This window comes from Carcharhinus amblyrhynchos, chromosome 23 (assembly GCF_965287045.1).
Source record: "Carcharhinus amblyrhynchos chromosome 23, sCarAmb.v2.hapA, whole genome shotgun sequence".
Classification (NCBI taxonomy): domain Eukaryota; kingdom Metazoa; phylum Chordata; class Chondrichthyes; order Carcharhiniformes; family Carcharhinidae; genus Carcharhinus; species Carcharhinus amblyrhynchos.
Genome location: NC_137346.1, coordinates 45,391,498 through 45,415,373, shown reverse-complemented (window position 1 = coordinate 45,415,373; position 23,876 = coordinate 45,391,498). Strand labels below are relative to the sequence as shown.

The 23,876-nt window shown below is 45.2% G+C and overlaps 1 protein-coding gene across 2 annotated transcripts; it reads right to left on the bottom strand.

Annotated features, from left to right (window-relative positions):
• Nucleotides 1-1,272: 1,272 nt before the first annotated feature.
• Nucleotides 1,273-22,625, bottom strand: sumf2 (sulfatase modifying factor 2). Of its 2 annotated transcripts, none has more exons than XM_080210805.1 (9): nt 22,529-22,625; nt 21,113-21,257; nt 18,973-19,087; nt 13,139-13,183; nt 10,952-11,102; nt 8,592-8,647; nt 7,231-7,315; nt 6,484-6,649; nt 1,273-1,532 (listed from the first exon to the last, which is right to left on the bottom strand). In XM_080210805.1, the coding sequence occupies exons 1-9, from the start codon at nt 22,590-22,592 to the stop codon at nt 1,424-1,426; spliced, it is 936 nt and encodes a 311-aa protein (XP_080066931.1). In that variant the 5' UTR covers nt 22,593-22,625; the 3' UTR covers nt 1,273-1,423. The 2 variants fall into 2 exon arrangements, with proteins under 2 accessions (XP_080066931.1, XP_080066932.1); XM_080210806.1 differs by lacking the exon at nt 22,529-22,625 and adding an exon at nt 21,653-21,737.
• Between the last annotated feature and the right edge of the window lie 1,251 nt (nt 22,626-23,876).

The following is a 23,876-nucleotide window of genomic DNA, read 5'->3' as shown; positions in this document are numbered from 1 at the left end:
GTGGAACACCACATGAAACAGCTTTCCATTCACGAGGGCAGCCACTGACCATTGCCCTTTGTTTACTGTTACTAAGCCAACATTGGATCCAATTCATCACATTATCCTGTATTCCATGGGCTTTTACTTTTTTGCCCAGTCTGCCATGTGGGACCTTGTCAAACGCCTTACTAAAACGCATGTACACAACATCCACTGCACTACCCTCGTCAATCCTCCTTGTCACTTCCTTAAAGAACCTGATCAAATTTGTAAGGCAACACAGAATACTACAGTGCAGTCAAGGCCCTTCGGCCCATCAAGTCCGCACCGCGCATGAAAGGCTCTGACCTGCCCACCTAATCCCATTTGCCAGCACTTGGCCCATAGCTTTGAATGTTATGGCTTACCAAGTACTCATGATGTGGATGTGCCGGCGTTGGACTGGGGTAAACACAGTAAAAAGTCTGTTGTTGTCAGACTTTTTACTAAGTACTCATCCAGGTACTTTTTAAAGGATGTGAGGCATCCCGCCTCTACCACCCTCCCAGGCAGTGACCTTCCCTAACGAAGCCGTGCTGACTATCCCTGATCAGTCCATGCCTTTCTAAGTGATATTTTATCCGCTCTCTCAGGATTGATTCTAACAATTTCCTACTATTGAAATAAGACTAACCAGCCTATAATTGTTTGGCATTTCCTTTGTACCCTTTTTAAACAACGCTACCATATTTGCAACCCTTCAGTCCTCTCCTATTTCTTGAGTTATCGCATTTTGAGTGGATTATCAAGTACTCAAGTATTATTTAAACGTTAAGGTTTCTGTCTCTACCACTGTGTGTGGAGATGCCGGCGTTGGACTGCGTTAAAACAGAAAGAAATGCCACAACACCAGTTTAAAGTCCAACAAGTTTATTTGTAGCAAATGCCCCAAGCTTTCAGAACAGTTCTGGAACTCCCAGCCAACCGACGAAGGGACAGCCTATTCCAAAAGCTTGGGGCATTTGCTACAAATAAACTTGTTGGACTTCAAGCTGGCGTTGTGGGATTTCTTTCTGTTCTGCCACTGTTGCCAGCAGAGAGTTCCAAATCTCCATCACTCTCTGACTAAAGTGTTTTCCTCTCAAATTGTCTTTAAACCTTTAACCCAGATCTACGTCCCCCGGCTTACGGAGCCCTGAACCAGGACGCTTCCATCCACTGAACAACTTAAAATTTAATCTCTATTTAATATAATTTTCCCCCAGATATTAAAACATTTAGAAACTTGAATGCATTAAATCCCTTCTGTGAAATAATTTTCAATTTTAATCTGCTTTATAACATTATGAAAAGGGTAACGCCCGTTTGTAGAAACATAATTGAATTGTGCACTGTTTAATCATTCCAGCCCATCGCTCTTCCTGTATATTCTTCAAAACACGTACCATTTCTGAAGAGTTTTTTAGAGTTCCGTTTTCAGTTTTCCTTTTTGTTTCTGCTGAGATGGAATTTTGCTTGTAGCACATCGAAATCCCAGGTTATCAGAAGCTGAGTCTGGAGTGTTTCCCATCCTAGAGAAAAGCACAGCAAATTAGCTCTCTGCTACTTTGCTTTATTTTTAATGTTTGATGTAATTTATTTGCAGTTTGGGTCAGCGAGCACGACTCAGCTGATGAATGTGGTTAAACCGCGCCTGTTAATTAAACTGTACATCAATGTTCCCTTTAGAATGTTCTCGTTAGGTGTCGCTAGTTTTTGCAATGTGTGCTTGGTTAGATATGAAACAAGTCCTGAAAGATACCTGACAGCTACTACACGTGCAGAGAAAGACCAGCAGAGCTAACACCTCAAATCCACGTCGTTTACTTATTGCTGCCAACATTGATCACTGGCTGCACCCCACCTAGGGAGACCTTGGTGTTGGGAGGATATGTCGCTATTTAAAGGCAGTGTGTACCTCTTAAAGGGGTGGTATATCTGGCTGCAAGAATTGTTATGCTAATTGACACTGAGGATGTTGAAGCTGTGAGACAACTGACAACATCCTCAGCTGCTGGTATGGAGGCCGAGGTGCAGCCAGTGGAGAAGGAGGACGGCATGGTGGTACAGTGGTTAGTACTGCTAACTCACAGCGCCAGGGACCCGGGTTCGATTCCCGGCTTCGGATACTGTGTGGAGTTTGCACATTCTCCCTGTATCTGCGTGGGTTTCCTCCGTCTGCTCCGGTTTCCTCCCACAGTCTAAAGATGTATGCGTAACGTGGACCGGCCATGCTAAAATTGCCCCTTAGTGTCAGGGGGACTAGCATGGGGATAGGCCTGGATGGTATTGTGGTTGGTGCAGACTCGATGGCCTCCTTCTGCGCTGTAGGGATTCTATTCTATTCTAAGATGAGACATCCGCTGTCAGGGGCAGGAAGTTGTCTGGGAAACTAATGAAGAGGTGGTGGGAAAAAACTGGCAACAAGTTCAATGCCAGGCATTGGTGTTAACAGTCTTGCCTGAGTCAGATGGTTGAGAGTTCAAAGCCATTTAACCAATTAGGTGTTGGTATCTGTCAAATCTTGCTATCTCCAAACTGGCTGCCATGTGTCGAGTATAGGGCTAACGGTAGGACTCTGAATAGTGTGGGTGAACAGAGGGATCTAGGTGTATGTGTACATAGATCCCTGAAAGTTGGGAATCAAGTAGATAGGGTTGTTAGGAAGGCATACAGTGTCTTGGCATTTATTGGTAGGGGAATTGAATTTAGGAGCCGCAGCATCATGTTGCAACTGTGGAGTATTGTGTGCAGTTCTGGTCCCCACATTATAGGAAGGATGTGGAGGCATTGGAGACGGTGCAGAGGAGGTTTACCAGGATGTTGCCTGGTATGGAGGGGAGGTCCTATGAGGAGAGACTGAGGGATTTGGGGTTGTTTTCGTTAGAAAGAAGGCGGCTAAGAGGGGATCTTATTGAAACATATAAGATGATTAGAGGTTTAGATAGGGTGGACAGTGATAGTCTTTTTCCTCGGATGGAGAAAGCTAGCACGAGGGGGCATAGCTTTAAATTAAGGGGTGGTAGTTATAGGACGGATGTCAGGGGTAGGTTCTTTACCCAGAGGGTGGTGAGGGATTGGAATGCCCTGCCTGCTGCAGTTGTAAATGCGCCTAGTTTGGGGGCGTTTAAGAGATCTGTGGATAGGTTTATGGATGGAAAGGGTTTGGTTTAGGTTAGAGGGTCATTGCTTTTTAACTGGTCGGCGCAACATCGTGGGCCGAAGGGCCTGTTCTGCACTGTAATGTTCTATGTTTAACAATGTTGAAACAGTGAATCCCTAACAAATTTATGTCACGGGGCTAAGACCTCACTCTACAAAATATATACTTCATGTGTCATTTAGAAAATTAAATAAAACTCAATAAAGATTTTAAACTGACTGGAGTTATGGTTGGCTCTGACCACAAGCAAGGGAAAGCCGAGTTGAGATTCAGTTACCCTTTGAACTGTGACAGGGCAGTTAGGACAGTGGTATGCTCCTCCGGCCAGGGCATCTTCTGTAAAGCTCTGCTTCATAGGTCATGTCAGCAATGTAAAGTTCCTCTCCACACTCCAAACTTACTGCGCCAGAAATGGCAACTCTGTGCCGCTGGTTGAGTGTGATATTCCACCTTTTATGTGAGTTGACCAGTGCCTCCATTAGCCCTGATGGCTCCCCACTGAGTACACACCAGGTTTGCAGGCAACCTTTCTTCTTGCCGCTTAGAAAGGACAGCAGAGTTGAGGAGGAACTTCTTCACTCAAAGGGTGGTGAATCTCTGGAATTCTCTGCCCGTTGAAGTGGTGGAGGCTGCCTTGCTAAATATATTTAAGTCACGGGTAGATAGGTTTCTGATAGACAGGGGAATTAAGGGTTATGAGGAGAAAGCGGGAAAGTGGAACTGATTCACTTCAGATCAGCCATGATCTTATTGAATGGCGGGGCAGGCTCGAAGGGCTAGATGGCCTACTCCTGCTCCTATTTCTTATGTTCTTATGTTTAAGATCAAGGGCCACCTTCCAAGAACCTGATTTTGAAATCATACTCACATTTGTGCTGGCAACTGAAAATCCAGATCATTGAAAATAAAAGCAGGGATGTTACATTGAACTGTTATGAAGCTCTGCTATAACTGGAGTACTGTGCCCAATTCTGGTCACCACACTTTAGGAAGGATGTGAGGGCCTTTGAAAAGGTACAGAGCAGATTTACCAGAACACTTGAGGGATGAGTGATGTTAGCTCCAAGGTTAGGTTGGTGAAGCTGGGGTTGCTTTCTTTGGAGCAAAAGGAAATGAAGGGTGACCAGATTGAGATATAAAGTTTATTTATTAATCACAAGTAAGGCTTACATTTACACTGCAATGAAGTTACTATGTCTGTTCAGGTCAATGCACCTAACCAGCATGTCTTTCAGACTGAGAGGGGAAACCGGTGCACTCAGAGGAAACACGTGCAGACATGGGGGGAACGTGCAAATTCCACACAGACAGTGGCCCAAGCCGGGAATCGAACCCGAGTCCCTGGCGCTGTGAGGCAGCAGTGCTAGCCACCGTACTGCCCCTAAGGTTATGACAGATTTAGATATAGGAGAAAAAGGAAAATATGCTGTGCAGATACATGGACCTGGGTCGGACCTCCGACTTGGATCGGTGTCTGCGGGAGTTTGGCACATTCTCCCCATGCTTGCGTGGGTTTTCTCCGGGTGCTCCGGTTTTCTCCCACGCCCCAAAAAACGTGCTCTTAGGCTGATTGGTGTTAACAAATTGTCCCTAAATTAGGCGTCCCTCAATCTGGTTATAATTCCTTTATTGTGGAGTCCAACAGGCATAGACAAAGGTCATAGGGAGAAGAGGGCACTCACAATGTTAAAATGGCAGTGTGGGCTCGTTGGGCCGAAGGGCCTGTTCCCTGTGCTGTGTTGTTCTTTCTTCTTTATGTCTCCATTTGTTGGTGATACAAGTGTTAGGAGACACAGGGAGATTTGCAAAAGAATTTTTTTTAACACTGTGCTAACAAATTGAAACTCACTGTTTATGAGGTGGTGGAAGCAGAGACAATAAATCGCTTCAAAGACAAAATGGAAGGGAGTGAGGGGGATAAACCTGTAGAACTACAATGACAGAGCAGGAAGAATTGGAATGATTACTCCACAATGAGTCAGTATGGATCAATGGGCAGAATGACCATGCCATATGGAGTGTGATGGAATCCTCTCCTCTTGCTCTGGTGAGTGCAGTTCCAACACATTCAAAAGGGTGACAGCATCTGGGGCAAAGCAGCCTAGCTGGCTACCTAATCAACCATCTTAAACATTAATTCCCTCCATCACCAGGGCCCAATGGCAGCACTGAGTACCATCTACAACAGGCTAATCCTACCCATGGATTGCAGCCTGCTACGTGGGCCAAGAAGCAATTGTTGAAAATGCCAGTAAGTCGGCTGAGTGAGAGGGACTGCTCCTCCAATGACACACTATTTCTATCCCTCTTCATAGATTCATAATTGAGCCTGTCACTGGCAACTACAAGAATGAGAAGGTAGCTGGTTAGGAGGATTAGAATGGTAAGTGGGGTTATGTGGACAGGGCCTGGGTGCGATGCTGAGTTGGAGAATCGGTACAGACCCGATGGCTGAATGGCATCTTTCTGCACTATAGAGATTCTGTGATTCGATCAGGAGCTTTTGGACTGCAGAGGGCCTCTGCATAACCAGCTTTCTGTGGCTCCACCTATGTTCACCTTGTTGCTGGTGTTCCTTTCCTGATCCGACCATTTCCATCTCGTTTCCAGTGCCCTGGCCTGGTTAGACCCAGCCCCCCAGTGCACCGCCCCGACCCCCCCGGTGCACCGCCCCGACTCCCCCGGTGCACCGCCCCGACCCCCCAGTGACCCCCCCCCCACCGCTGCACCGCCTTGACCCCCCAGTGACCCCCCCAGCCCCCCGGTGCACCGCCCTGACCCCCCCGGTGCACCGCCCCGACCCCCCAGTGACCCCCCCCCACCGCTGCACCGCCCCGACCCCCCAGTGACCCCCCCCCCACCGCTGCACCGCCCCGACCCCCCAGTGACCCCCCCAGCCCCCCGGTGCACCGCCCCGACCCCTCCCGGTGACCCCCCCCACCCTCCAGTGCACCGCCCCAACCCCTCAGTGCACCGCCCCGACCTCCCCAGTCCCTCAGTGCCCCGCCCCGACCCCTAGTGCATCGCCCCAGCCCCCCGGTGCACCGCCCCAGCCCCCCAGTGCACCGCCCCGTCCCCCATTGCCAGGTTGGCGGTTGGAGAAAGATTTACGGGGCTGTTTTCTCGGATGACAGAATTCTGTCATTTGTATAAATTGAATAAGAAAAGGTTGATACGAGCCTCGCGCAGGGAGTTGGTACAGACTTCCTGTGCAATTACTTTTCTACCATTATATTAGTTGGCATGGAAAAAGAGGGTAAAACAAATTTTTAAAAAGTAAATAAATGGAACAGAAAACCGTCCTGAGTATGGAGTTTTACCTGCTGGTGACCCGTGCTTTATGATTGAACGAACCATCTATACTGTCGATCCAGGAGGATCCACGCAGGACATACATTTTCTGGGCGTTAGTCTTTACAGGGAGGTCTGCTGGAGTGTATTCCGAATCCGTCCATTCCCATACATTTCCCAGCATGTCATAGAGGCCTGAGCAGACAGCACAACCAAACCATATCTTCAGCGCAAATAACAAGTTCAAACTCAGTTATTTATATTTCAATGAATCCGCCACAAAAGATCATAGACACACAAATATTTTCGAGTGAGATCAATGTTACCTTTGGCAAAAATACAATTCAAAACTGTGTGATCTCACTTTCTAATGAAAATATTGAATGTAACCTCAGGGATGTTACCCTCTTGGAGCAGTGTGGAACTACGTCATAAACCTGTCCAGAAACAATGTATTTGCAGCAATAATCAAAAGAAAAAAACACTGGAAAATCTCAGCAGGTCTGGCAGCATCTGTAAGGAGAGAAAAGAGCTGACGTTTCCAGTCCTGATGACCCCTTGCAGCAATTCATTTAGAAAATGTCTCATGATCGGGGAGGGGAGAGATAGTCAGAAGGGAAGAAAACAATGAAATAGATAAAACAAGCAACTAGCCACAGTGGGGGAGATCAATGACTTGTTGGAAGCAACTGTTTTTGTTCCAATTTTCTTTTTAAGGTGATTGATATTGATAGCACAGCACTGAAGCTGCATAGGCCATCCTGGTAGATTCTTACCATAGTTATTCTGTGGCTGAAATGCATTTACAGGAGACACACCATGATAACCATCTTCTGCTGTGTCTTGATCTGGAAATTTTCCCTGTGAAAGACATATCAAGACACAACACAATGAGAAAAGATTAGTGGGTAACATGTTATAAACATATAAATAGTGAAAAGGTAGTCAGAATGGGAAGGAAGAGACTGAAAAAGAAATCTTTAGAAGGCAGAAGGCTGAGCTGAAGTAGTAACTGAGCACTCTGTGTCTGTCTTCACTACAGATGCTGACGAGGAGGTAGTAGAGAAACTGGATAGGATAAGAACAGATAGAGAGGAGAGACTTAAAAGGTTGACACTCCTCAAAGTAGGAAAGTTTTGATGCCACGGTGACTGCACAGGGAGCTATTGTCTCCCAGGTTTTTGTTTATTCATAAAGTGCAATTTCAGCACTGCCTTTCCCTTGCAGAGCAGCCTGACTGATCAGAGCCAACTTGCTGACCAATCAGTATCCCTTTTTGCATGCAGCATAAATTTTTGTTCTCCTTGAAATTTGGTACCTGAATCTGTCCTGATGAGTACAAGATGAAAAGCTGCAACACGACAGCTCAGTGACTATCACTGATTGCTGTGCAGATACATGGATTTGGGCCGGTGTCTGTGGGAGTTTGCGCATTCTCCCCGTGCTTGTGTGGGTTTTCTCCGGGAGCTCCGGTTTCTCCCACACCCCAAAAACGTGCTCTTAGGCTGACTGGTGTTAACAAATTGTCCCTAAATTATTCGTCCCTCAATCCGGTTATGGTTCCTTTACTGTGGAGTCCAATAGGCGTAGACAAAGGTCATAGGTAGAAGGGGGAACTCACAATGTTAAAATGGCGGCGCGGGCTTGTTGGGTCGAAGGGCTTGTTTCCTGTGCTGTGTTGTTCTTTGTTCAACAACATGTCTTTTTTTCAGCAATATTCAAACTCTGTACTACCCTGCAACTATTCAAACTTTCTTAGAAACTCAGTGAGAATGCACAACTTGCTGAAGATTCCAGTCTGTACACGGTTAACTTCTGGGTGCTACGACTGGTGTCATTCTTAACTGGAGAGCAAAACAATCAGTCAGAGTTCACACTCCTGGAGATTATCCAAGAACCCGTTGCTTGCACAGGGATTTGTGTCAGCGGGGCTCCTCTCTGCAATCAAATACACTCATCACCCCAACCGTCATATGTCAAATAGCAGCTTACCTGAGATACTAGAGGCTGCTGTGACCTCAGCAGGAGTTACAACTTCAGGAGAGGCAGGTAGTCTATCATTAACTTTAACATGCTGCAGGTCGTAGAATACACTTGCTATAACCCAACTATAATCAAACTGTTTAAAGTACATTACCTGCCAGAGATTTGTGCGATTTGACTGAAACTTGTTGCCCCATGGATATGTTCTACCTGAAAGCAGAAAAAATGCTCTGTATTAAACAGCAAAATTAACAGAAACCCCTTTTCTGCTCCTCACACTTTTATTGCACCAAACAATCCACAATGTTGAAGGAAAAGGAGGGATAAAGCAATGTGGAAATGGATTAACAGTTGGGATTTGTGCAGCTGCTCATGTGGAGAATAAACAGTTACACAGACTGGCGGCTCTGCCAAACAGCTTCATAGAAAAACAGTCAGAAACGGGAAAATTCATAACAGGGTAAAAAGAAACGGCTGAGGAATTAAATTTGTATCTTGCTTCAGTCTTCACAGAGGAAGACATGAATCATGTGCTGAGAGAACCATGTTTTGGTGAGGAGATGAAGGAAATACGCATTAGTAATGCTGAAGGGAAATTTAAAGAACAGGTTTAGAGGGAATAATATCACTGGTTTAGGTGCCTGTATAACATTTTATATTCATACGCACCTGTATAGCAATAAATAGTATAAAATACGTATGAATTTATTGTTATACAATCACAGAAGGCATGCATGTAAACTCCACCATGTCAGACAGAAGTATATAATATTAAAAGGCACAAAATGGATACTAGCTGGGTTGGCCACATTCCTGAACACAATTAGCTGGGAAAAATCATAAGCTTGTGTACAACAGCAGGGAACAGCAGGTACACTATCAAGGGCAGAAGTCTGAGTAGTGTTGAGGAGCAGAAGGATCTTGGGGTCCGGGTCCACAGGACTCTTAAATCGGCCTCGCAGGTGGAGGAGGTGGTCAAGAAGGCGTATGGTGTACTGGCCTTCATTAATCGAGGGATTGAGTTTAGGAGTCGGGAGGTAATGCTGGAACTTTATAAGACCCTTGTCAGGCCTCATTTGGAGTATTGTGCGCAGTTCTGGTCGCCTCACTATAGGAAGGATGTAGAAGCTATTGAAAGAGTGCAGAGGAGATTTACAAGGATGTTGCCTGGACTGGGAGGCATGCCTTATGAAGTTAGGTTGAGGGAGCTGGGACTCTTTTCCCTGGAGAGACGAAGGTTGAGAGGCGACCTGATAGAAGTTTACAAAATGTTGAGAGGAATAGATAGGGTGGACTCTCAGAGGCTATTTCCCCGGTTTGAAATGGTCGCTACGAGAGGACACAGATTTAAGGTGCGGGGAGGGAGGTTCAGAAGTGATGTTAGGGGTAAGTTTTTCACTCAGAGGGTGGTGAGTGAATGGAATCGGCTGCTGTCAGTGGTGGTGGAGGCGAACTCGCTGGGGTCTTTTAAAAGACTTCTGGATGAGTATATGGGGGTTAATGAGATTGAGGGTTATAGATAGGTCTGTAGGTTGGTAGGTGATGATGTGATCGGCGCAACTTGGGGGCCGAAGGGCCTGTTTGTGCTGTAGTGTTCTATGTTCTATGTAAAGCTGCTAATCTCATCTGTTTTTGGATACACGAAAACAAGTTTAATTATATGCCTGTTATTTAAGGGAGTAAATTCATTCATGGGTAGCTAGGCTGGAGCAGTCTCCCAGGCCCACAGGGTTGTAAGCTCAAGGATTCAAAATGAGAGAAAAGATAACATTAATAAGGTACCAGATGAGAATTGTGTCCATGACCATGCACAAGCCCACCCTTTTCATTGCATAGGAGACTAATGTATGTAATCTGTAATCAATATTATTGAACAAGGTCCAACTGGGATGGGCTATATGCAGATGTTTGAAAAATGTAGGATGTTTTTCCTTTGTTCATCGGGGAAAGAGGCACTGGGTTTTAACAGAAGCCATCTCCCCACCAGCAAAACTAAACCGTTTGATGCAAGGACCAACCCTGAGCATTGAGTGATTTATTTGAGATTCTCTCCCGCTAACAGTAGAAACATGGTTTTGGGCAAACTGATCGGATTGAAGGTGGATAAATCTCCAGATCCTGATCATCTACATCCCAGAGCACTTAAGGAAGTGATCCTGGAAATAGCAGATCCATTGGTGATTATTTTCCAAAATTCTCTGGACTCTGGAATAGTTCCTACAGATTAGGAGGCAGATAATGTAAGCCCACTATTCAAAAAGTAAAGTAGAAAGAAAATGGGGAACTACAGACCAGTGAGTCTAACGTCGGTACTGGGGGTATTGGTGGAGTCTATTGTCAAAGATTTCATAACTCGGCATTTGGGAGGCAGTGGTATAATCAGACAAAGTCAGCATGGATTTACAAAAGGGAAATCGTGCTTGATGAATCTATTGGATCACTGATGTACCTGGAGAAAGGATGAGCAGCTGTATCAAGAAGTGAAATTCTGATATCAGTGGTGTGTAATCATACCTTCAAGACCTCCTCGAGCAGCAAACTCCCATTCTTCCTCAGTGGGCAATCGCATCCCTTTCCACTTACAAAAGGCTTTGGCGTCAGCCCAGCTCACCTGCACCACAGGGTACTGCAGTTTCTCTTTAATTCCAGAGCCAGGGCCTGCTGGCTTAAAGTGATTATTAAATAGTCTGATTATTAAGTGGTTTGGTTGTAAATTATGCATACAATTTCCGAACTTAAAGTAAAATCATACAATTGGCTAAATATTAAAAAAATCATGTCCAACTCCACCTTCCCAAAATCACCATTGTGTTATCGTTGGTTATTGATGCGAGTTCAAAACCTAAACCAATCAATTCTTAATGAAGAATAACCAGAATAGAGTGAACGCACAGAGGCAGAGAAGCTGGGTTGATCAAGGACGCAGAGAAACCTGAGGTTCGATCCATTCCCTTCCTTGGGTAGTTGGCAATATCTGATGGAACAGGTTCCTGCCAGAGCTGCATCTATTCTCAACTCACCCTTCCTGCAACAAGTGTCCAAAATACTCTCACTCATCATGGGTGACAGGAGCAAACAATGTGTGAGACCAACACTTGCTCTACATGACTTCCACCAACTGCTTGATTCAGATCAGTTCAGTGGATAGAGTGCTGTCAATCTCAAAATTCATTTCCTCTGGAAGGCAATACTTAAGAAGATATAATAGGCTGAACATTGTCACGAGCATTGGGACTATTTTTATGTCTGGATCCTGCTCGTGTCTTTCACATTCAACACCCAATTCATGTTCCAGAGCCAAGGGCAGTGAGGCCCACTGCAAGACTGAGACCCTGAGACCCAATAGCTATTTTGAGGCCTCAGTCTCCAACAATTCCATGTACAATCATCAGAATGTGAGATGGGAAGGCAGCCTTTGACATTTTCTACTCTTACCCATTAAATATCCTTCATTTGTAACACAGGAGTGGATTTTAAGGTTTCTGGTGGGGTGAGGAAGGTGAAATGGGAAGTGTTTGGTAGATTTCCCACACCGTTTCTGCACACTGAATCAAGTATCACTAGCTAAGTCAGGGTTGCCTAGCAAGAAGACTGGTCATTTAGCACCGGAAGGGGCACGTTGTTCAGTCAGGTCAGGGTCAGGCCCCAAACAGGGAGTTAGTCGAGGTCACCCATTGAAAAGTATGCTGGAATTGGGTTGGTGGCAGCTTTGGTGGCAGATTTCAGGGTCCGTGCCCTCCCTCCCCCTCAGGTTTCTCTCTCAGTGTGAGCCCCTCCCCCTCGGGTTTCTGTGTCAGTGAGTCTTCCCCCTCAGGCTTCTGTGCCAGTGACCCCCCTGCTCCCCCTTGGGTCTCACTGTCACTATGTGCCCCCCCTCCCCCTTGGTTCTCCGTGTCCGTCTCGCCCTACCCACTCGGGATACTGTCTCAATGTCCATCGCTCTCCCACGGGTTTCTGTCTCCATGTCCCCCCGCCTCAGGTTCCTGTGTCAGTGTCCCCACTTCCCCTTAGATTTCTGGATCCGTGTCCCACCCTCCCCCTCGGGTTTCTCTGTCAGTGTGACCCCCACCCCCTCGGTTTTCTGTCTGTGCTCCTCTCCCTCGGTTTTCTGTGTCAGTTTGTGCCCTCCCTCTTCCATACACCTTGTTTCCCCCATTCCAGATGTTGCACGTTGATGGTGATGAAAAATGTGCCAAATGATCAGAAACTTATGGTTAATTAAGCATCAAAGCTGATGGTTTGACTGTGAGACAACATATTAACGTTAAGATTTCAGATATATGGTAAACAATTTCAGATATGTGGGTTTTTAACAAGTCTCCACAATCCAGGAAGAATATATAACTTACATTTCATTTCCAATATCCGCCAGGAAACAGTACTTTGGACCTTAAAATTCCTTTGTGCTTTACCCCAATAGGTTTGTCAAAGGAGAATCAATCATTTTGCTTTGAAATGAAGGCTTTGGAATGAATTTCTATGGACAGGCCTCTTTTGTACATTCACATCGACAACTTGAAAATCGACAAGACTGACACTAATGTCGATAACTCAGTTGTTACAAGGTGGAACAGAAGTTACTCTCTCTTAAACGTCCTTCATCAAAATATTCGTTCCACGCATTTTACTTTTCCTCAACGAAGTATATAGCTATGAAACAAACTACAGAGAAAAACGAGCCTTTCATTCTACAAGACTCACCTGTCTCCAAAATGCTCTTTCAATCGGTAGCCACCAAGGAGCAGACTGGAACAGCAAAATGTCAGCACGTCATTCTTCCAAATAATGTTACCATGTACAATACATAACATTCTACTTTTCACTACATTAGTCAGCATTAGCAAAATTTGTGGATATTTTTAACTTCTAAAAACATTACAAATAAAAAATTAGAGAAAAATGAGTCCGTACAAGCAAAAACTTCAGTAGGATCTAGTGTATGCTCTTAAACATTGGATTACAGTCATAAAGTAATAAGGACTCAGTATAGAAGCAGTAGTTTTTGCGGCAAAAATAATACAGACTACAAACACTGATGGGAGTAGTGTATACAGCAAATACTAACGGAAGTTATATATACAGCAACACTGACGGGAGTTGTGTATACAGCAACACTGACGGGAGTTGTGTATACAGCAAATACTGATGGGAGTTGAGTATACAGCATACACAGACAGATGTTTATACAGCAAACACTGATGGGAGTTGTGTATACAGCAAATACTGACCAGAGTTGGGTATACAGTAAATACTGATGGGAGTTGTTTACAGGCCACCAAACTGTAGTGTTAATGTTGGCTACGGTATAAAGTAGGAAATTAGAGCTCTGTGCAAACATTAGACAGAATCATACAGTGCAGAAGAGGTGCTTGGGCCCATTGGGTCTGCGCCAATACATTAGAAACATCTGAACTCTCACCTAATCCCATCTTGGCCCACAGCCCTGACTGTTACGACATTCACATGCATCAGTTGCTGGAAGTAAGCATGCAGGTATAGCAGGCAGTAAAGAAGGCAAATGGTTTATGTTGGTCTTCGTAGTCAGAGGATTTGAGTAGAGCAAGGACAGCATTCCTCAGATAAGGAAACCAAAACTGCACACAATATTCCAAGTGTGGCCTCACCAATTACAGGTGTTTTGCTGTAATTGTATAGGACGTTGGTGAGGCTACAACCTGGAGTATCGTGTGCAGTTTTAGTGTACTTATCTGAGGAAGGATGTCCTTGTCATAGAGGAACTATGGGGAAGGTTTACCAGGCTGATTCCTGACAATGACAGGTCTGTCATATGAGGAGAGACTAAGGCAGTTAGGATTATCTTCACTGGAGTTCAGAAGAGTGAGAGGGGATCTCATAGAAACTTATAAAATTCTAACAGGATTAGGCAGGGTTAGACAGATTCAGGAAAAATGTTCCCAATGGTGGGGGAGTCCTGAACTAAGGGTCATAGTTTGAGGCTAAGGAGTAAATCTTTTAGAACTGAGGAGAAATTCCTTCACCCAGAGGGTGGGGAATGTGTGGAATTCGTTACCACAGAAAGTCGTTGAGGCTAAAATGTTGTCTGACTTCAAGAAGAGATTAGATATAGCTCTTGGTGCTGAAGGGATCAAGGGATATGTGGGGAAGGGGGGAATCAGGATATTGAATTTGATGATCAGCCATGATCAAAATGAATGGCGGGGCAAGGGCTGAATGGTATACTCCTGCTTCTAGTTTCTATGTGTCGAGTGCTCATCAAGGTATTTTTTAAAGGAAGTGAGGCAACCCACCACTACCACCCTCTCAGGCAGTGCATTCCAGACCATCACCGTCCTCTGGGTAAAAAAGGTTTTCCTCACACCCCCCTAAACCTCCTGCCCCTCATCTTGAACCTATGTCCCCTTGTAACTGACCCTTTGACAAAGGGGAACAACTGCTCCTTATCCACTCTGTCCATGTCTCTCATAATCTTGTACACCTCAATCAGGTCCCCCACCCCCCCACAACTTCAGTCTTCTCTGCTCCAATGAAAACAAGCCAAGCCTATCCAGCCTCTCTTCATGGCTTAAATGTTCCATCACAGGCAGCACCCTGGTCAATCCACTTTGCACTCCCTCCAGTGCAATCCTTCCTATAATGCGGTGGCCAGAACTGCACACAGTACTCTAGCTGTGACCTCACCGAAGTTCTATACAACTCCTAAGTGACTTCCCAGCTTGTGTAATCTGTGCCTCAATTGATTCAATGCACCTTTCCATTTGCCCTTTTCACCACCTTCCACTTTTGGAGATCTGAGGACAAACACACTAAGGTCCCTTTGTTCCACAGAATTTCCAAGTGTCCTATCACTTATTGTCAAGTTACTCCTTCCAAAGTGCATCACCTCACATTTTTCAGAGTTAAATTCCATCTGCCCCTTATCTATTTGTCTATATTCCATCTGTATTGCAGGTGGGGACAGAAGGATTTATAATGGAGAATGAGGAAACTAAAGTTACTTTGTGCCTGTTGTGGTGTTAGCGTGTCTGTAAGAAATGTTTTTTTTTAAATCATGTTCTCTGCAACTATCATAGCTTTAATTTTTTTTCATTATGGCACCGGCCGGCTGCTGGAAATCCTTTTATTGCTCCTTCAATTGCTTAAATGGGCTTTTGTTTATTTTTTCCTCTGGGTCTCGAATACTTTCTGGGATTGTTTAATGACCCTGCGTTGTTAGGTTGAACATTGGTTGGCAGGTCGTGTGTTTTGGACCGTTTTATTTCTTTGATACTGAATTCAAGGTTTCACTTTTAATTTGGTTACTGGCAGCAGTTTTAGTTTACAAGAGAGTAGACATCAAACTGAAACAAAGTGTTTCTCTTTTGCTTGTTACAGAAATTCTGCTGTTAGCTGAAAACAAGTTTCCTGGCCTTCCTGGAGTGGAAAATCTACTGTTGGTGGATGGCTTTGTCTGGAGTGTCTCTCTCTGGTGTTTTGGGAAGTTGTTCTGGGAAAGTTCATTCAACTTCGTCCTGTGATGAGAGGTTTATCTTATGAAGTAAGGTTGTGGGTCTCTACCCAGTTAGGTTTAGGTGAATAAAAATGATCTTATTGAAACATAGAAGATTTAAAAGGGACTGGATAGGGTGGCTATCAGGAAGATGTGGAGAAAACGAGAACCCAGGATCATAGTTTAAGATGAATGAGAATTATTTTCTCTCAGTGGGTCATTAGAGTATGGAATTCTCTTCCCCAGAAGGCAACGCAGGTTAGGTCTTTAAATTCACTTCAGAATGACTTAAACAGACTTTCATTAGACAAAGGAGTCAATGGTTATGCAGTGTGGACAGGAGAATGGAGCTGAGCCTATAACCAGATCAGCCATGATCTTATTGGATACTACATCAGGATCAATGGTCTCCCCCCGTCCCCAAGTCCTAATTTCCAACAAATAAAAGCAAAATACTGCAGACGCTGGAACTTGAAACAGAAAAATGCTGAAAAATCTCAGCAGGTCTGACAGCATATGTGGAGAGAACAGAGCCAACATTTTGAGTCAAGATGACCTTTCATCCAGTTCTGACAAAGAGTCATCCAGACTTGTAATACTGACTCTATCCTCGCTCCACAGATGCTGTCAGAGCTGCTGAAATTTTCCAGCTTTTTCTAACTTATATCCCTCTGAGATTGCAATGAATCATTATCACCAAGCACTGCTATTTCGTCCACTGACTCCACACAGGCTCTAACAAACAGCAACCCAGTTAGTCCCACTCTTCCAGTATTTCCCCAGACCCCTGCCATTTGTCGCCTTCATGTATTTCTCCACTTCCCCTTTGACGGTTACTATTGAATCTGTATCCACCAGCCAAGCAGGCAGTGCACCTGCCCTTAATTATTCACTGCATTCAAAATAATTTCCACATCACCTCTGCTTCTTCTCTTTGGATATTAACCCCTTCACACTAAGAAGTCTCACAACACCAGGTTAAAGTCCAACAGGTTTATTTGTAGCAAACGCCACTAGCTTTCGGAACTGGCTGCTCCTTCTTCAGGTGGGTGGGAGTTCTGACCACAAACAGGGCACAAAGACACAAACTCAATTTAGATGAATAATGACTGGAATGTGAGTCTTTACAGCTAATCAAGTCTTAAAGTTACAGACAATGTGATGGAGAGAGCATTATGCACAGGTTAAAGAGATGTGTATTGTCTCCAGACAGGAAAGTTAGTGAGATTTTGCAAGTCCAGGCAAGTTGTGGGGGTTACAGATATATTACTACATATTAACCTTCAGACATAGGAGATGGACAAATAAATTAAAAAATAAAACAAAATGGTAAGAATATTCACATAAGAAGAAGAAATTGACCAATAGTTTTAGGATGCTTTGAATACAGGGGTTAGGTCAATTTGGGTTCTTTGCATTAGATTGCTAGAAGTCATTTATCTCAGTCCAAGGACATCACTGCAAGAGTACCTCAGGGTAGTGTCCTTGACCCAGCCATCTTCAGCTGCTTCACCAATGGCCTTCCCTCCATCATAAGGTCAAATGCAAGATCAAGCCTGATGATTGCAATGTTCAGTATCATTCACATCTCCTCAGATACTGAAGCAGTCCCACGTGTATATAGCAATATCAGATTTGGGCTCTATTTAAATTAGTTTTCATGGATCTAGACATCCAGTTTATTTTCAACACCACTGTCCTCAAGAAGGTGACATTGAGCAAGCTTCTTGAGGCACTATAGTCAGCATGGTGTAAGCACACCAGAATTGTTGAGAAGGAGGTCCTAGGGTACTGACCCAACACTGATAAGTGGCAAGTTACCATTAATTCCAGTGTTTAGTGTTGCTGCCTCACAGATCCAGGGACCTGGCTTTGATTCCTGGCTTGGATCACTGTCTGTGCGTAGCTTACACGTTCTCTCTGTGTCTGGCTGGGTTTCCTCCAGGTTCTCCAGTTTTCTCCCACAGTCCAAAGATGTGCTGGTTAGGTGAATTGGCCATGCTAAATTCTCCCTCAGTGTACCCGAACGGGTGCTGGAGTGTGGCAACTAGGGGACTTTCACAGTAACTTAATTCCAGTGTGAATGAGGGCCTATTTGTGAATAAATAAACGTATAAATCAACTTTTATTAGTGTCAGACAATGATTATTTCCAACAACAAAGAACCTAACCATCTCCCTTTGACATTAGAGACCAAAGGAAACTGCAAAGCAATGAAGGTGAGATGGAAAATAGGATAAAAGTGACAAATGTCAGTACGAAATGATGTATTTGCTTAGAATTGTGCAGGCTTAAGGCAAGAGGGATTGGTGCAGCAGGTTCATTGGTTGTGAAATAAAAATCTTCTAGAATTCTAAGAATTATCAAGTGTTATTGAACATAAAGGTCACCAGGTGACAAAGGGCCAGAAAATTTTACTTGGTTTCGTTTGCTGAATGCAATCCTGCCCTAATTGGATATGCTAAGCATTAAGTCTATTATCGCTTACACATATCCTCCTGGTTCTTCCCTTCCTAAATTTTATATACATTTGTCACGAAACAATATTTAACAAATTTCTGCCATAATTGTACCCACATGCACTTACCATCAATGTTTTTTTACAACTCCTTGGCTACCTCATCGTGTTCTACCGCCCCCAACCCAAACTCATTGATGTCAAAGAATTTCATAGAACCCCCAAAAGTACAGGAATAGGCCATTTGGCCCATCAAGTCTGCACTGACTCTCTGACAGTGTCTACCCAGGCCCTCTCCCTCACTCTATCCCCATAACCCTACATACTCTACTCTGGCTAATCCATCTTGAGATATCAAAGGGCAACTTAGCATGGTCAATCCATCTAATCTGCACATTTTTGGACAGCGGGAGGAAACAAGTTTTTAATGGGGGGTTTAGAAGTTAACTGTGAGATGCTTATTAAAAAAGCATTTCCTCTGAGACCTGATATTGATCAACATAAAGATTCTGGATACAAAATCAGGTTACCTTGTGGAACCTTATGTCTACAACATTCATTCTAAGTGCAATACTGAAACACAATGTCAGTAATGAGAACTAATTTTACCTGAATTCTTTGTGTCACTTTGCTTTTCAATTCTTCCGATACAAAGTCTTCAAATACGAAACTCCAGCCAAATGACTCTGCTTCTGTTTTGTATTTTTGTGATCTGATAAATTCTCTGAAAAAACAGAAAGTGACAATGACAAGAGCAGACACAGAAATTCTGCTGTGTAATTCATCAGTGAATGAGACAGGTGAGTTTGCATTCTGCTGTGCTACTGATCAGTAAAATGAACCACAAACACTGCTGAGCAGCTCAATTTCTTCATGTTGGGAAGCTGCGGTCAGAAATGTGTCCGTTCTGATTCTCAGTGTGGGGGCATGCTTGACTTGCAGATCCTGGAGAGGGAGAAATGATCAGCCTTGGATCCCATTATCCAACAGAGCCTGCTGTGCTCACACATGAAGAACAGACAAGAGTTGGGCAATCATCATTTCAGGATCTGCACCTATCAGACTCAACAATCCTCAGCAGTATGGAGAACACTGATGGGAAGCTGGAATTTGCAAAAAGCACAATTCTGATGCTGGTGTGTCAGCATTTTATTTTTGTTCAGTTGCTCATTCATCAAGGAGATTGAACTGACTGAAATACTGATCCTCATTCTAATTATTATGGTAATATTAGCATGAGAGCCAATGTTTTTGCAGAAATGGAAGAGGAATAAACAGAAAAGCTCTGAATAGTAGCATTCATTGGATGTGATTTCACAAAGTCAATGCTACAAATGTGATTTGGGAATGGATAAGGAGTTTGATTGGGTTCGATTTATTATTGTCACATGTATTAGCATATAGTGAAAAGTATTGTTTCTTGCATGCTTTGCAAATAAAACATACCATTCATAGAGAAGGAAATGAGAAAGTGCAGAATGCAGTGTTACAGTCATAGCTAGGGGGTAAAGAAAGATCAACTTAGTACAAGGTAAGTCCATTCAAAAGTCTGACCGCAGCAGGGAAGAAGCTGTTCTTGAGTTGGTTGGTACGTTCCTCTCTTAATGTTTAAGAACTGAGTACACAAATATTTTAGCTACAGAATTTGGTTTGGGGCAGTTGCTTCCAGACATTTTAAATTCATTTACAGGATGCAGGCGTCGTTGGCCAGGCCACCATCCCCTAACTATCCACCAGAGGTGGTGGTGAGCTGCTTTCTTGAACCATCACAGACCCTGAGGTGTATATACACAGTAAGAAGTCTCACAACACCGATTAAAGTTCAACAGGTTTGTTTGGTAGTAATCCCACAAGCTTTCAGAAACGGTGTTCCTTCATCAGGTGTGTGGAAGGTTCTGATCAGAGAAAAGCATATAAAAACACACAGTTTACAGAATACTGATTAGAATGCAAGTCTTTACAGCTGTTTGAATAGCAGGTTATTCATATTTGAATAGCAGGTTAGTTGTAAAGACTTGCATTCTAATCAGTATTCTGTAAACTGTGTCTGACTTTATCTGCCCTTCTCTGATCAGAACCTTCCACACACCAGACGAAGGAACAGCGTTTCCAAAAGCTTGTGAGATTACTCTCAAATAAACCTGTTGGACTTTAACCTGATGTTGTGAGACTTCTTACTGTGTTTACCCCAGTCCAACGCCGGCATCTCCACAACGTGTATATACACCACAGTGCTGTTAGGGAGGAAGTTCCAGGATTTTGACCCAGCAACACCGAAGGAACGGTGATATATTTCGGAGTCAGGATGGTGAATGACTTGGAGGGAAACCTCTAGGAGGTGGTGCTCCCAGGTATCTGCTGGTTGTGTCATTTTAGATGGTAGTGGTTATATGTTTGGAAGGTGCTGTCTAAGGAGCCTTGGTGAGTTGCTTGAGTATATCCTGTAGATGGTACACACTGCTGCTACTGTTCGTCAGTGGTGGAGGGGGCACATATTTGTGGGTGGGGTGCCAATCAAGCAGCTGCTTTGTCCTGGGTAGTGTCGAGTTCCTTGAGTTGTTGGAGCTGCAGCCATCCAAGCTTTGGGGAGTTGGGAGATGAGTTTTTTGCCACAGGATTCCTAGCCTTGACCGGCTCTTGTGGCCACAGTATTTATCATCAGTTTCTGCAGCATCGATCGACGCCAATAATTCCTCATCTAGAAATGATTTAAAGCAAATGGTTTTAAAGCCAACCATTCTGGTCTAACCTAAATTCTGCGTTGGTGACTGGGTACTGATTTAATGCAAATGGTTTCACAGTTATTTTTCTGACAGGAGCTTCTCCATCTCGAGCATCTGCTTCAACGGTGCCCATGTGAAATGTGCCACCAGGCAGCTTCACAACCATCGCATCTACAAGGTAAACACACAAGATACAAAAGAAATGAAAGGGATAGTAAATAAGGGGTATTACTTGTGAACTAAGTAAGGAAAGCAGTTCGCGCCTCCTCTGCCAATTAATAAGATCACAGTTGACCTATCTATAACCTCCCACTCACCTCCCATAACCGAGCATTCTCTTGCTCCTCAAGAAACAATCTCGCTCCGCCTTGAAAACATTCAAAGACCCTACTTCCAACTGCCTTTTGAAAAACGGACCTTCACAAACTCCCAACACTGACAGCTCTCCTTATCTGTATTAACTGGGCGACCCCTTATTTTTAAACAGTGATCCCTAACTCTAGATTCTCCCACAAGGGGAAACATCCACTCCACCTCCACCACGTCAATAACCCTCAGGGTCTTACGTTTCAATCAAGTCGCCTCTTGCTCTTCTGAACTCCAGTCAATACAAGCCTGGCTTCTCCAACATTTCCTCATTAAACAACTCACCTTTTCCCTTCCACCCCCTCACCCCCACCCCCCTCCCCTTCCCCACCCTCCTCCCCTTCCCCACCCCCCACCCTCCTCCCCCTCCCCACCCCCCACCCTCCTCCCCCTCCCCACCCCCCACCCTCCTCCCCCTCCCTACCCCTCTCACCCCCAACCCCCTCCCCCTCTCACCCCCAACCCCCTCCCCCTCCCTACCCCCTCTCACCCCCAACCCCCTCCCCCTCCCTACCCCCTCACCCCCAACCCCTTCCCCCTTCCCTACCCCCCTCACCCCCAACCCCTCACCCTCCCTACCCCCTCTCACCCCCAACCCCCTCCCTCTCACCCCCAACCCCCTCCCCCTCCCTACCCCCTCTCACCCCCAACCCCCTCCCCCTCCCTACCCCCTCTCACCCCCTCCCCCTCCCTACCCCCTCTCACCCCCTCCCCCTCCCTACCCCCTCTCACCCCCTCCCCCTCCCTACCCCCTCTCACCCCCTCCCCCTCCCTACCCCCTCTCACCCCCTCCCCCTCCCTACCCCCTCTCACCCCCAACCCCTCCCTACCCCCTCTCACCCCCAACCCCCTCCCTACCCCCCTCACCCTCCCTACCCTACCCCCCTCACCCCTCCCCCTCCCTACCCCCTTCACCCCTCCCCCTCCCTACCCCCCCACCCCCCTCACCCCCAACCCCTCCCTACCCCCCTCACCCCCAACCCCTCCCTACCCCCCTCACCCCCAACCCCTCCCCCTCCTCTCCCTACCCCCCCTTCCCCACCCCCACCCCCCTCCTCTCCCCCACCCTCCCCTACCTCTGGCCTGGGCGCGCTGCCAGACGCTCAAAGCCGCTGCCAAAAGCCGGATCAGCTGCAGCATGGCGCCACTGTCACTGCGCACGCGCAGTCCCCGAGCCGCCTCAAACCCCGCCCCCCGGTGCTGTGACGCTGTGGTAGGGGGGCGGGGCTGGGGTGTACAGGTATCCCGGACAGGTGAGTGCAGGCTGCCCCAGGATGATCAGATTGTAAATGAGTAACTTCAGAGTGAAACTACTCTGCTAAATTCAGCTGTGGCTGGTAATCCTGAAGTGGAGATGCCGGCGTTGGTCTGGGGGTAATCACAGTAAGAAATCTCACAACACCAGGTTAAAGTTTTATAAAAACCTGTTGGACTTTAACCTGGTGTTGTGAGACTTCTTACTGTGACTGATGATGGACATAGAGCAAATGGAAACAGCAATGGCAGGAGTTTGAGAGGTATTCGGGAGGCACAACAGAAATTCATTCTGAGGAGGAGGAAACATGCTAAGGGAAGGACAAGGCATCCATGGGTGACAAGCGAAGATGTGGAGATACCGGCGTTGGACTGGGGTAAACACACTAAGAAGTCTGACAACATCAGGTTTAAGTCTAACCGATTTATTTGATAGTAAACTCACAAGCTTTCGAGGCTCCCCTCTTCATCAGTGAAGGAAGAGTTCTGGACTCTTCATGCACCTGACAAAGAGGGGAACCTCAAAAGCTTGCGAGCTTACTATCAAATAAATCAGTTGGGCTTAAACCAAGCAAAGTCAAGGACAGCATTAAACCCAAAAGAAAAAGCATACAAAGTGGCAAAGCTCACAAGCTTTCGGGGTTTGCCTTTCATCAGGTGAATGGAGAGTTCTGGCCTCAGACAGAGCATATAATCTGTAAATTGTCTGTGCAGTTATATGCTGAGGCCAGAACTCTCAGTTCACCTGATGAAGGCCAAACCCTGAAAGCTTGTGAGTTTACTATCAAATAAATTGGTTGGACTTAAACCTGGTGTTATCAGACTTCTTGCTAAGTTTACATTGCATACAAAGCTATGTAGAGGGACAGGTAGTGTTGAGGAGGACGAGCAAAGAGGTAGATGGAATACAATGTGGAAAAGCATGAGGTTATGCACTTGGGAAGGGGGAAAATGGAAACACTATTTTCTAACTGGTAAAATGTTTCAGAAATCAGAAACAAAAGGAACTTGGGAGTCATCGTTCAAGATTCTTAAAGTCAACATGCAGGTTCAGTTGGCAAATGCAATGTTAGCATTTACGTCAAGAAAGCTAAAATACAAGAGCAGGGATGTACTTCTGAGGCTGTATTGTGCTCTGGTCAGACTCCATTTGGAGTATCGAGAGCAGTT